The 13,209-nt window shown below is 25.6% G+C and overlaps 2 protein-coding genes across 2 annotated transcripts; one reads left to right on the top strand and one right to left on the bottom strand.

The window, feature by feature from the left end:
• Positions 1 to 35: 35 nt before the first annotated feature.
• On the top strand, positions 36 to 7,638 carry LOC107168042 (nucleolar pre-ribosomal-associated protein 1). Its single transcript, XM_015517309.2, has 11 exons — positions 36 to 182; positions 2,422 to 2,630; positions 2,695 to 2,991; positions 4,316 to 4,484; positions 4,575 to 4,858; positions 5,479 to 5,606; positions 5,678 to 5,896; positions 5,966 to 6,204; positions 6,277 to 6,519; positions 6,592 to 6,745; positions 6,813 to 7,638. Exons 2-11 carry the CDS (start codon positions 2,453 to 2,455, stop codon positions 7,299 to 7,301), a joined length of 2,400 nt encoding a protein of 799 aa, XP_015372795.2. The 5' UTR covers positions 36 to 182; positions 2,422 to 2,452; the 3' UTR covers positions 7,302 to 7,638.
• On the bottom strand, positions 3,009 to 3,580 carry LOC107168044 (uncharacterized). Its single transcript, XM_015517311.2, has 2 exons — positions 3,429 to 3,580; positions 3,009 to 3,366 (listed from the first exon to the last, which is right to left on the bottom strand). Exons 1-2 carry the CDS (start codon positions 3,465 to 3,467, stop codon positions 3,088 to 3,090), a joined length of 318 nt encoding a protein of 105 aa, XP_015372797.1. The 5' UTR covers positions 3,468 to 3,580; the 3' UTR covers positions 3,009 to 3,087.
• Positions 7,639 to 13,209: the final 5,571 nt, after the last annotated feature.

Genomic DNA, 13,209 nt, shown 5'->3' with positions numbered 1-13,209 from the left:
CGGTATAACCTAAGAAATTTCAAATTTGAAATTTTACATTTAAAGATTAAAAAATTCATTTTACTTATATTTTCTTATTAGTTATTAGTGAATATTTAATGGTATATAAAAATAATAATTTATTGTTAAAGTTTGACCGTTGTTATTATTCAAGATTTGTATATTGAATACATAGAATTAACGTAAGTATTTTAGTTTAAATGGCAATTTCAATTTTAAAACATGTTTAGTTATTAATATTACACCTATGCATTAGGTTTCGTTTTATAAAAAATAATATCTTTATAAATCCTAGTTATAGCAATACTCTATTTGTTGATACGTAGATAAATTAAAATTTTTATTTATACAAATGACTTATTCAAGTTAATATTATACGAATTTGTATAAATTATTGTTAAGTATTATAGTAGTTCTAGATTCTAGATCACATGAATAATTACTAGAAATATAATGAATCAATAATAAATTAATAAGTATAATGGTCCCTTAAAATTATTTAGTAGACTTTTTTTTGGTATTTTATAACCTGTTGTTGATTATATGATGAGTTATTATCATATTATAATAAAATGTTTTCGGATCAAATTTTACATTTTTGTTTTCCTCACTGATTTTTATAAGGTTTTCTTTGCAATTGTCACTTATTGACAAAAACTTATTTTTGATTCATTGATTTGCCTTGTAGAGGAAAAATATTGAATAGCGTGTTAAGGTTTTTTAAGTTACTACTGCCTATTATATCAGTTAATTGTTTTTAAGCATCTGTATACTTAATAGTAACCTAATTTATGCAGGGATTTTAATGATCTAAAAATTCTGAATAATGCATTAAAAAAATAAAAATACACTACCTAAATTATTATTATTTTTTTTTAATTCTAAAATAAGTTTAATTGATGATAATATAGGTACATTTTAAAAAATTATAAAAAAGTTTTAAAGGCAGAACTCCCAATAATCATTTGGAATTCTGTAATCTGAAATTTAAAAACAGTTTTCGATTATTTCCATTCATTATTTATTAGTTTTTATAGGTTCAGATCGTATATTTATTTACCTGTACAGTGTACATAGTTTTAGTTTGTTAAATTTATATAAACCATATCTTTAAATAAAATTTCAAAATCTCCAAAAATACTGTAACAATTCTAAAATTTCCTAAAAATAAAAAATTACCTTAACGTTCAGAATTTGTCATAGGATATATAAGCACCCCCAATTTTAAAATTAACACCCTTAAAAATGCCCATGCTTATGTATCAAACAATTCTTACAAAAAAAAAAAACAAAAATGACAAAATACATAGCTTAAGCACCCTTAGATTTTTTTAATGAAATTTCACCTATGTGTGGATTAAAAATTTCTTATTTTGATTCAAAAATACATGAATTGGGTGTGTTTTTAACCAAGCATTTAGTAGCTAGCTTCGAGAAAATAATCTTTGAATAATTGTATTCAACAAATGGTATTAATAATAATAATTTTTAATGTCTTATATGTATACAATGTAATTAATATATATATATATATTTTTTTTTATTAGCAACTAGAATAACTATTATAGTAAGTTCAACAATTATACTTATACAACAATAGCAATTATATAATGACAAAAAAATAAAATTATAACCGAAAACAAAACAAAGATAGAGTATTAAATAGCATAACATACAATAAATTGATAGTTTGAACATACAATACCATTAAGGTCTGTATTATATAAATATAAATATAAAATATGAATGTACCGAGTATAAGATATTAATATTTAAAAGACAGGTAATGAACAGATAGTAAGTAAAGAGGTATAACATGATTAACACAATTTGATATATTTAAATTGTTTATAATTGAGACTTATTTAGAAGTAAACTAAGTGAAGTAAGGAGAGAGGAAGGATTTTATGATATTAGAAATTTCAGAGATGAAAGAGGAAAATAAAGTTTCAACACTTGGAGGAAGCTTAAAATAGTTTTGACCAGAAGAGGTGGCTTGAACATAAAAATGCTGATTGGTAGCAAAAGAGGTTTTGGTAGTATTTTTTTTGGTGAAGGAGTAGGTTTGGCAGAATCTCGCCTGTGATTAATATTTAAATACATTAATTTTAAATGTTATCATAAAAACAATAGAGAGAAATTTTTCATTATGTTGTTTTCATACTTATGAAGTGTACACTGCCAATGACGGGTTAAATGTATTAAAAAACCATAATATCAATTTCTAAAACTTAAAATTTGTATTCCAAATATTATCTTGTGGGCAAAAATGGCAAAATACTTGGTAGAAGTTCAATTTTTTTTTTCAAATAAATACGCTCCTTTTTTGTATAATTTGTTGAAAATGTTGATGTTTATATTTAAAATTTAAAATTCAAACTAGTGGTTTGCATTAAGATAAAATATTTTTACTGTTTATAGATTGCAATTAAGTTAAGATTACAAATTTATCATGGAAGACTACCAAGTAAAATTGAAAAAATTTATTGAAAACAAAAAATACCTGGATAATCAACAATTTACAGATATTGCAGAATATATTTGTGAAAATATTGTAACCTATGAATTGTTGGATCTTCTTTTAAAATACCTTGAAATTTATTCACAACAAATTTCATGTATTCCGAAAAGTAATCTAAAAAATTAATTTTCGTTTCTCATTTGGTATTTTAATATATATTTTTTCTTTTTTAGGGTTATTTATTCATCTTATTTCAAATACAAAAAAAGAAGCCTTACATCCTTTAATTTTATTTTTGGCATCACGACATAACAATATTGACTATAATATAAACTTGGACGATTTACCTGTAGAAAAATGGACTTACCTTTTGTCAGCTTTTTATCAAAGGCTCCCGGAAATGTTATGTGATCCGGTTCTTATAAGAAATATAAAGGATAAAATAAATGTTTATAAAATGTTGATGGATAGTCCACAGTGGTTTAATGAAAATGGAGATATTTTTATAGGTCTACATTTGATTGAATTTGGTAAGTTTAAGTCAATATTTCACATTTCTTAAAATATATTTTTAAAGTATGAATATTTTTAATACAATTAATACCTAATAAACATATATAATTATTTTACCATCTTACTGCTTTATACTTAACAATGTACAAATGTCCATTTACATCAGTTATGTAAATATGGTTTGGATTAGCCTTTACAAATGATGCATCAACAGGAAAATAACTTTGTTTGACATATACTCTTCTCCTAGGTACCTTAACACAGTCACTTAAAGAAGATGAATCACGTCTCTTGTGCTGTTCTTCCTTGTCATACTGTTCAAAGCTATGTAAAAATTCTTCGAACATTTTTGAAGTACGGTTAAATGTCTGAGCATTATCCAAATATTCATCCTTAAAATGTAATAAAATATAAACAAATTTAAATCAAAATATTTATCAAATTAATTACATACTTTATTTGGAATGACACTTGACCGTCTAAATGGATCCATTATAACAAAAAAATAATTATTACAATTATTAAATTTAATAAATATTAGTTTTACTGATTATAGTGAATAATATAGTTCATCAAAATGAGTGAATGCAACACGCATAACAGACTGACATTTTAAAGCGTATTAAAGCCTTTTGTGTTTTCATTGAAATCAATTAAGTGCAGGTTAAAGTATTTCATAATAAATAAATAGTTATTCAGTATTTAAGATTATTACTTGAATCTAAATAACAAAAACATTATATCCTTGCCATGTATTATTATTATTATTTTTTTAACCTGATTTCCTGATTAGAAGCTAAATTATTATTAAATTAATTTTATCTTTTATACTTTGATCTTAAACTAGAATAAAAATATTTTAATGATTAAACAGTCGGTTAGCTTCCTTTATGACTTAGAAACTCTGTAACAGTTTTTCTCCTATAATTACTTCCTTATTAAATACTAAACGTTTATTTAATCTATTTTTTGCTCCTTCCATTTCATTTTCTTTGTGTCAAAAATAATGTTATGATTCGATCAATAATAGTACTAGCTCTTCATTCAATGATGTAGTTTAGTTTTTGATTAAATTTGATTTAGTAATATTAGGCAATTTATGTTAAATAAACAAAAAATATTTTTATCATGATTTCATGAATGTGAAATACATTAATAAATAAACACCAATATTGTAGAATTAAATGATACTTAATTAAAATGTACAGTATACCAAATATAAATAATAAAACTTATATGTAATATGTATATAGGAGTATCTAACACATTAAAATAGTATAATGTTTTAATATTATTTATATTTCATTCATGTTGTTTATTATATTTTCTTATACTGTTTAGATGAAGACGAATGTGATAAATTATTTACTAAACTAAAAAACAACTGGTCAACATTTAAAATCACAAGAACGGCAGTTTCTTTTGTAGATTTAGTTGCTGCAAAATGCGATAAAGAACTAGAATTTACACAGTTTTTAATTACAGCTCTTTTCTCTTTACCACCTGAAAGGTATAAATAAGAGTTATTTTTATTGAAGATACATTGTATTGTATTTTGTATAACATCATATTGTATTTATTATTTAATGTTGTTTTACAGTGATGATATTGTTTGGTTATCTAATCAAATTATTAATAACTTAAAATTATTAGAAACTAACTGTCCAATACAAATTAGTGACTGGGATGCTATAATTATCAAAGCTATAAAATATGGTTTAGTAGAAGAAAACCCTGAATATGGTTTTATTAGAGTATTGAGGAAATTAGTTAAAAAAGCTAATATAGATAAATCTATCATATCAAAATCTTTTGAATTACTTGCGGGATATTCAAAATTCAGTAATATAATGTTAAATCGAGATGCTAAACAAATTCAAAAAGGTAATTCATTTTTAATATTAAGAGGATGTCAGCGCACTATTTGTTTTCTCTTTCTGGCTCACTCATAACATAGACTAAAAGCATATACACAGAATCATTTTTTCTATATCTTGAAGTAGTTTTAGAATAAAACCTCCCATTACAAAAAAGATAGAAAATAATATTTTTGAGGGAATGACATATCGATTTGTCTAAATATTGTCTCTAAATAATTTAAACATTATTTAAATGTACAGTGTTTTTTTGTTTATTTTGAAAGTCAAATATCAATAAAATATAAAATCGAAATGTCATTCCCTCAAAAATATTATTCTTTATCTTTTTTGTAATGGAAGGTTTTACCCTAAAATTACTTAAAGACATAGAAAAAATGATTCTTTGTAAATGCGTTTTGTCTATGTTACGCGTGGGTCAGAGAGAGAAAACAAATAGTGCGTTGACATCTTCTTAATTGATTATTGTGAATAAAAGTTAAAAATCGATAACAAAAAAATATACATTTATGGCCTAAAAATGTTTAGAAGCCATAAAGTAACAAATAAATAATAATTTTGCTAATCAAATGTTTATTAATGATATTTAAAAAAATATATAAATTCAAATAATTTTTTTATTTGTAGAAGAAGTATTGAGATTGATTGAAACCTTAGTTAAGAAAGAACCTTCAATAATGGCGCTGAGTCATGTTCCACTTTTCCTCTGCTCATACAATGCATCATTATCAGTAGTTGATCAAATATTGCTTAGGGTAAATGGTTATATTTAAAAATAAAAACCTAAATTACTAATTGGTCATACAATATGTTTTTATTACTTTAGATTCTTTTTCATTATGAAGAAAATTCTATACCAATGTCTAATTATAGACCTTACTTGTGGGGATCATTTGCCATATCACATTATCAAGTCAAAAATCATCTTATATCAAAAACATTAAATAGTTTTCCTTCTACTACTGAAGTGCTTTCATACATACCTTTAAAAAGACTGAAAGAAACTATATCTTGTTTTCCTATTAACAGACCTCTATACATTAAAGTAAGCATTCAATTAATGAAATAATTACAATGCATTAAATAAAACATAATTTTAAAATTTAAACACTAGGATCAAAAAAATGTACTGTACACCACCAAAGACTCTAAAGATCCAAGTCAAATGTTTGACCCAGCATTTTTTCTACCGATGATTAGCAGTTTGTTGGCCACGGAAGCCCCATTGAGTATAGAAAAGTTTAATAGAAGTGGTTGTCTATCACTGGTATTGGCTTGTTTAAGCAGTTACGACTGCCTTATGCGAAAAGCTGCATATCATATATTAACATTATTGCGATCTCATTTATTTTGGTAAACTATAATTATATTAATAATTTATTTACATTTTTATTATCATTACTTTTTTTTTTTACTTTCCTACAGTAGAAGAGCTGAAAACTTGTTTTGGGATCATTTTTGTTCTTGGGTTGCACAAGGTATCCAAGATTTGCATTTGGAATCTCCTCCTCAACTGTCAATGATTCAAGCATTATTTTTAGGAAGAATGGTTTTAGCTATGGCTAATCATGAGAAAGGTATTGATGCTACTTGTTGTAGAATACTTTTGGCTCGTCCTGCTGCTCGGCTTAATCATATTCCTGAATTGAAAACGTTTATAACTGCATTGTATGTATCCTGATGCACTCTTTATGATAACATATTAACATGGTATTCATTTTTTTTGTGTGTGTTCATTAGTTCTGGATTTAAGGATAAAACACTCCACATGCGTTGGTTTTTTGAAATACTTCATGATGGTATACGTTCTACAAGTGATTGGCAAGTTTTAAAAAATATGGATTTGTTCAATTTATTTTTAGTCACTTTCAAATGTGGCCATCAAAAAGATCGGGTAATTTTGAAAAATATTTCCAACATTTTTGTGTCCATATTTATAATTTTATTGGTTTTAATGTTAGTTATTGATCTTGAAAATTATGGAAGCTGCTTTTCGGATTCATCCTGCAACTAATGGAGGAACTGGCCCTTGGGCCTTAAGCTTAATGGTGGCAATAAGTAAATATCCAAAAGAACTGTCAACTGAAGAAATACTTTTGGTATTTAAATGTTTACAGTCTTTAAGTGGAAGCTCGTATATAAGTTTACCAGCAGTTGATTTTTGGCTGTACTTATTCTTAGAGTATGGTAAAATTCCCGATGTTAGTCTAGAAGGCTATGTAACTTTATATAACCTTGTTTCCAAATTCCAAAATGTAAGCGAATTATTTGATAATGGCAATCTAAAAGATGTATTAAATTGCGGAATAGTTTCAAATATTATATCTAACGATGAAGCTTTTAAATGCCAATCCGTTTTAGAATATGGAATTGGCGGTACTCAAATACAAGAAACAAATACATATTTATTTTTACCAACTTTGCTAAAAATATTGAAAGCTAAATCTTAAAATGTAAATTTATTTTTAAGATCATATTACTAAGAGTGTCAAATCAACGATATATAATTATACAATATATGTTATTGAATTTAAATAAATCTTCAATTAATTATTTTATTACATACTACTATACAACTTCTATGTTGTAGCAAGCTGCAGGGACAGGCTGGCCCACCGATATATTTCCCAGTGGCCTGACCTATTGGAACTTGCCATTGGCCTATGTCAGCTGTATTACATTTTCTTTAAATAGTTAGTATTAATTAGTATTTATCTATACACATAACAACTACATGTTTACTAACTATTTCTTTATGCTAAATAAAATGTGCATTGTACCTATTAATATTAATTGTAACAATGCAATAAACAGAAAATCCTAATTCAATAAGTTAAATTTAGGGTATATATAACTTACTTAAAAACTGAATTATCGTTAAGACACCGACATATGAGTACAGATAATGTTCCCAATATTAAGTTTCATAATAAGTTGATTCACTCTAATTTTATACCAACAAAGCTGAACGTGAGCTACTGAGAATAAATGTTCCCTGTTGCAAAACTTAAGTCTGTAGTGACGACAAATTTGGGTATGACGTTTTTTTAAGGGTATTAATTATGAATTATTATAAAATCTTCAAGCAAACTTAAAATTGCATTCAATACATTTTCAATTGAAGTTATTTTTATTTAAATAAAGTTTTCCTGACATATGTCATCTAAACTTATAACTTATTGTTGAATACAATTTTTTTTTTTTTTTTAATTTAACTATAAGTAATGAATATGAATATTAGTATGTGATAAAGATAATATCGTATACGTTTTAAGGTATTTACAAGGTTGGAATTACGATTGAATCGAAATGGGTCGTGCGACGAAATCGATTCTCGGCAATCCGACGACGAGTTGGTCGACGAATCCCGTTTGTCGTCAGTTGATGGCAAACTACTCCACTTCGACCGTCGGGGATCGGTGAATTGCCCTGATTATCGTCTTGTCGACCTCGGTAAAGGCACCGAAACGAATACGTATGCTACCTATTCAATAGCTTAGGTCCACCGTTTTAGCTGATAGAAGTTGGTGAATCCGGAGACTGGCTGGGAGATAAAAAACAAAAAATGCAACCCTAGTTATGCTTTATCCTTCATGCTATATCCTGTTTGGACGATACTGTATAAGTATATTAAAATATCGATATTTTAAATATATAGCGTAATTTGTTTGGTGCTTAACTCGAATCGTGTATTCGTGTGTCGTTTTATTATTAGTATTGGTACCTTTGATGTATAATATAATATTATTTTTATTAATATTCGTACCCGTAGTTGGTATAGGCCAAATATCGGAATAGAAACAAATAACAAACTAATATTGATTTTGTATCAAGTTATTCAATAATCGTAATCTGAATATTATATTATTATTTATTATACATCAATATTCACAAAAAAGTACTTCGGAGAAGTAAAAAAGATTTTCTGTGCGTAAGTTAAAGCGATTTGAAGAAAAGATATCTTTTATAGAATTTTGATGTTAATAAAGAAGTGGAATCAATCTCAAAATACTGAGCCAAAGAGGCTCATAGTCGAAAAAGTAGAATTTGGAGCTTAAAAGGGAGATGAAATAGGTACCTGAATTCTTTGCCGAATAGGCATATTGTTGGAAAAGTTTCTGAATTTTGAAGTTAATAAGGAAGTGAAATCAATCCCAAAATTTTGTGCCTCGAATTGAAAAAATATCAATTCACAAAAAAGCGGGAAAGTGGATATCACTCTTCTGTACAGTACAAGGTTACTAAAGTAAGTGGGTTACTGTAATAGATGGAATTAAATTTGAATCCAATGATATTATATCATTGTATATACGAAAAACGATTCTGAGCAGAGACGGTTTATGTGTCTAGGATATATTATAGATTATTATTATTTATTACTTATTAATTATTATTAATACTTATTAAAATATTTGACTTTCCAGTGGACATTTTTTTTTTTTTGATAAAGGTAGACAAACTTATAAGGAATCTTGAATTAAATTTTCTAATCTTAGATTTAAAGATAAAAATTTTTATGAATTTCTATCTAAGATAATTTGAACATTGCCGTATTTTACTTATTTAGTCAAAATTTGAACTTTAAATGCTTATAAAAAAAATCGTGCCTATGTATTTTTAATATTTTTCAACTACTATTATAACAATATGTTAGGTGTCTTGAATTAAATTTTTAAGCTTTTCTACCCAACAAATACATTTTTATCGATATTTATAGAAAAAAAAAAACTAAAATAGTTGAAAAATTAAAATGTCACTATGTCAGTAAATAGTTTAAAACAAAACAAAATATTTTGAAAATTTTATCAAATATAAAAAATGCCTATATATTTCAAGTATCTGCGGTCGTTTGTTTTAGAGTTACACTAAAATAAGAAAATCGCTAAATGAGAAATCTAGTAATAATCCAATGTTGTTAGGAGCCTTGTATTAAATTTTCAAGCTTTTCTACGCAATAAATAAATGTTTATCGATATTAATTTAAAAAAAAACTAATATTGTTCGAAAATTGCATGGTGTATATAATATACTTATACAAACATTCGGTGTAAATTTCATGTATCTATGGTCATTTGTTTTAATGTTACATCAAAAACCAAAATCGATTTTGTCGAAAACTGATTGTGTGTAAAATTTCCCGTTTTTCCTTTAATTTTTAGTTTATACCGATTATTTAGAAAATATTGAAAACATTTTACTTGTGACCTCCCAAATTACCATCTAGATTCACTTTCTGATCTAATAAGGTACTGCGAAATTGAAAATCGAAGCATTTTTACTGCCCCGGAATGTGATGATAGACATAAAAAAATAACTGGTTTTGCGTGAAAATTCCAGTTTTTCTATCATTTTTTTTTTGTTTTTCTCGATTTTTTTGAAAACTATTGGAAAATGTCTACTTTTGACCTCTATAATGCACCAAGGATATTCACTTTTACATCGGAAATCATCTCCAAAGTTTGAAATTGAAGCATTATTTCGACTAGTTATGCTGTACACAGACACAAAAAAAAAAAAAACACATCATTGTAAAATCAACATCACTTCGTTCAGAATCTAAAACACAACAGGGTAAAATCAATACATTCCTCGCTCCGCTCAGAATCTAAAATTTTAAGATATTCAACTGTACTAACATTGAAAAAAACAATCCCCACAGAACAGCGTATATTAATGAAAAAATTTGCCATAAATTGGAATTGTCACTTTTTACGAGCTTATCTATCTATCTAGAATTGTTGTTGACTTCACATTTTTATGAACATCAAAATTCTATCTTTTCTTCAAATCGCTTTAACTTAACGCACAAAAAGCTTCTTTTACTTCTGCGTTAAGTACTTTTTTGTGGATTTCAATTATTTTTCCAAAGCACGTTTTACAGTGACATTTCAGGACAATGTAATTATTTTGATTCAAATATAAAAATGTGAGCGTTTATGGATTTCTGGGGTCACTTATTGTATATTTCCGTGATTTGGATATACAATTTTTTAAATATTTCAACAATTTTTAAGGTATTTAAAGGCATTTGAAATTTTCCGTTTGTTACTATTGATGTCCAAATTGGAGACTGGTGTCTCAAACAAGAATTTATTATCTATGACTGCAATAATATTGTCGATGTAATACCACAGATTATATAATCTGTGGTAATACGCATCACCTAATATTTGATTTAAACGAACGACTAATGTTTAATCATCTGATTATCAAAAAACAATTACAATATGAACAATACAACTAAAATTGTTATTCTCGGTTATTTAATATTAAATTTGAACTTAAAATAACTATAAAAAGAACTGTGTTTGAATAGTTTTTAAATTTTTTTGTCACAGAATTAACTACTTACGCGGAACCTTGTTTTAAATTTTTAATCTTTAGCTAGAAAAGTTAAATGTTCTACAAATTTTTAACAATTAAATAATTTGTAAATTTTCAATTAAATAAATTTTGTCAAAATTTAAACTTAAAGCGGTTATAGGAAAAAACGCGCCGATATGTTTTTAATATTTTCCAACTACTATTATATATACACACTTATGGGGAACCTTATATTCAATTATTTCGTTACATATTATATTATGCATATTACTTTTATGATAATATATTTTAAAAAGTAAAAATTGTTCGTATTAATGAGTGTAGATATCATATCTAAGATATGGATTACTTTTAGGTATTAACTATTGACTATTGTCTATTATGTACTTAGTACAATATGTTGAAACAAAAATAATGTTTAATCTTTTTTCTATTATGTACAATGTCATATTATAACGCAATAAATGGTATAAATAGCCATATTGGAGGTAAAGATGTAGATACGTAGTGTTGAAACTTGAAACATAACCGTAATAAAAAATATCTTTTCGACATAATACATAAATTATAAATGTAACTAAAGTAGGTATATGATACTGATTAATCATGTTGAATTTAAAATTTAATTTTTAAATCAGAGAAAGTAAGTAAATACATAAATGTGTTGGTAATATATTATTTGATATTATGTTGATCGCATTAGTGCATTACAGCTTAAAGTTAAAACACTAATACGTTCGTAATTTCTAATTTTCACTAATGGCTATAAACACACGACACACGAGTAATAAAATGTAGTTCCAAGACAATAAATTTTACTGTAGTAAACGTTTTTGATCTTTTACATTATTATCTTAACATAAAATAACTTGACAATATTTAAATATCTATAACAACTTTAAAATAATATTTGTTGAAATAAATTAGATATACACGATCCCAGATTTTTAAAAATAATATCATTATATCTACGTTTCTAAAATTAATTTCTTAACCCGTAAAAATCTCATAAATTAAGAATAACGACCGGTTGATTTCTCATTGATACATGGAAACGATTTCTTATTATACCTACTTTCCAACAATTTTTTTTCTTATGAAAATTCTTATTATTCTTGTTATAAAATTCTTAGATAGATATATATACCACATACATTTTGTCTTTTAATCACTACAAATTAACAGTTGAGAAAATATTTATTTTTGATTTGGTATAGTGATATATCATTAAGAGTAGGATAGGTTAGGGAAGTTTTAAAAATGTAATAAGTTTTTTATCTTCTAAATTAAAAAGTATACAGCCACAAGCGGCACAAGCCCACAAAATATATCTACATTTTATTTGTATGCATGTTTGAACTGTTTGAAGTTCAAATTTTCATCAAATTGGAAATTCAAACGAAAATAACGATTTTAGTTATCATATTTAGTCTTGCATAATTTAATTTTAATAAGTATTGATCGTATAACTATTGACTGGGAACTTTTTGCCATAACGTAAAAGTATATTACTAATTCCTATACACATTAAACCTTTAAAAATTAAAAATTTCTATAGTATCTATACACATTAAACATTTAGACTATATAATAATATCTAGTATTTATATAGGTATAAGGGCTGACATGCAGTCTCCGGATAGAATCGCAGTTTCTCGTATACTGCAATGATATTATATAGTAATATTATACACACTATATATCGGTACTCAATGACGAAGTACACTCGAAAACAATGTATTAAGATATTTATTAAGTTTTAGTATACTTCGACATATCGTATTCATTATTAGTTAATTACCTGTTTCTTTACAAATCTACGATAATGGTTCATCGTCCTACGAAAAATTGTAATATTACATATCTATCTGTAGAAGTTAAACAAAAAAGAATAAAAAAAATACCAAAAGGATTTTAAAAAGTAATTAAAAAATTCAATGAACCATTATGAAACAAATAATGTTTTAAAAATTAAAGATGTTTTCCAATTTCATAACTTTCTTAAGGAATATGAAATAACGTTTTCAGAAACAT

This window comes from Diuraphis noxia, unplaced genomic scaffold (assembly GCF_037042655.1).
Source record: "Diuraphis noxia isolate RWA-SAM2 unplaced genomic scaffold, SU_Dnox_SAM2 contig0003, whole genome shotgun sequence".
NCBI classification, from domain to species: Eukaryota; Metazoa; Arthropoda; class Insecta; order Hemiptera; family Aphididae; genus Diuraphis; species Diuraphis noxia.
This window is presented reverse-complemented; position numbering and strand designations above follow the sequence as displayed.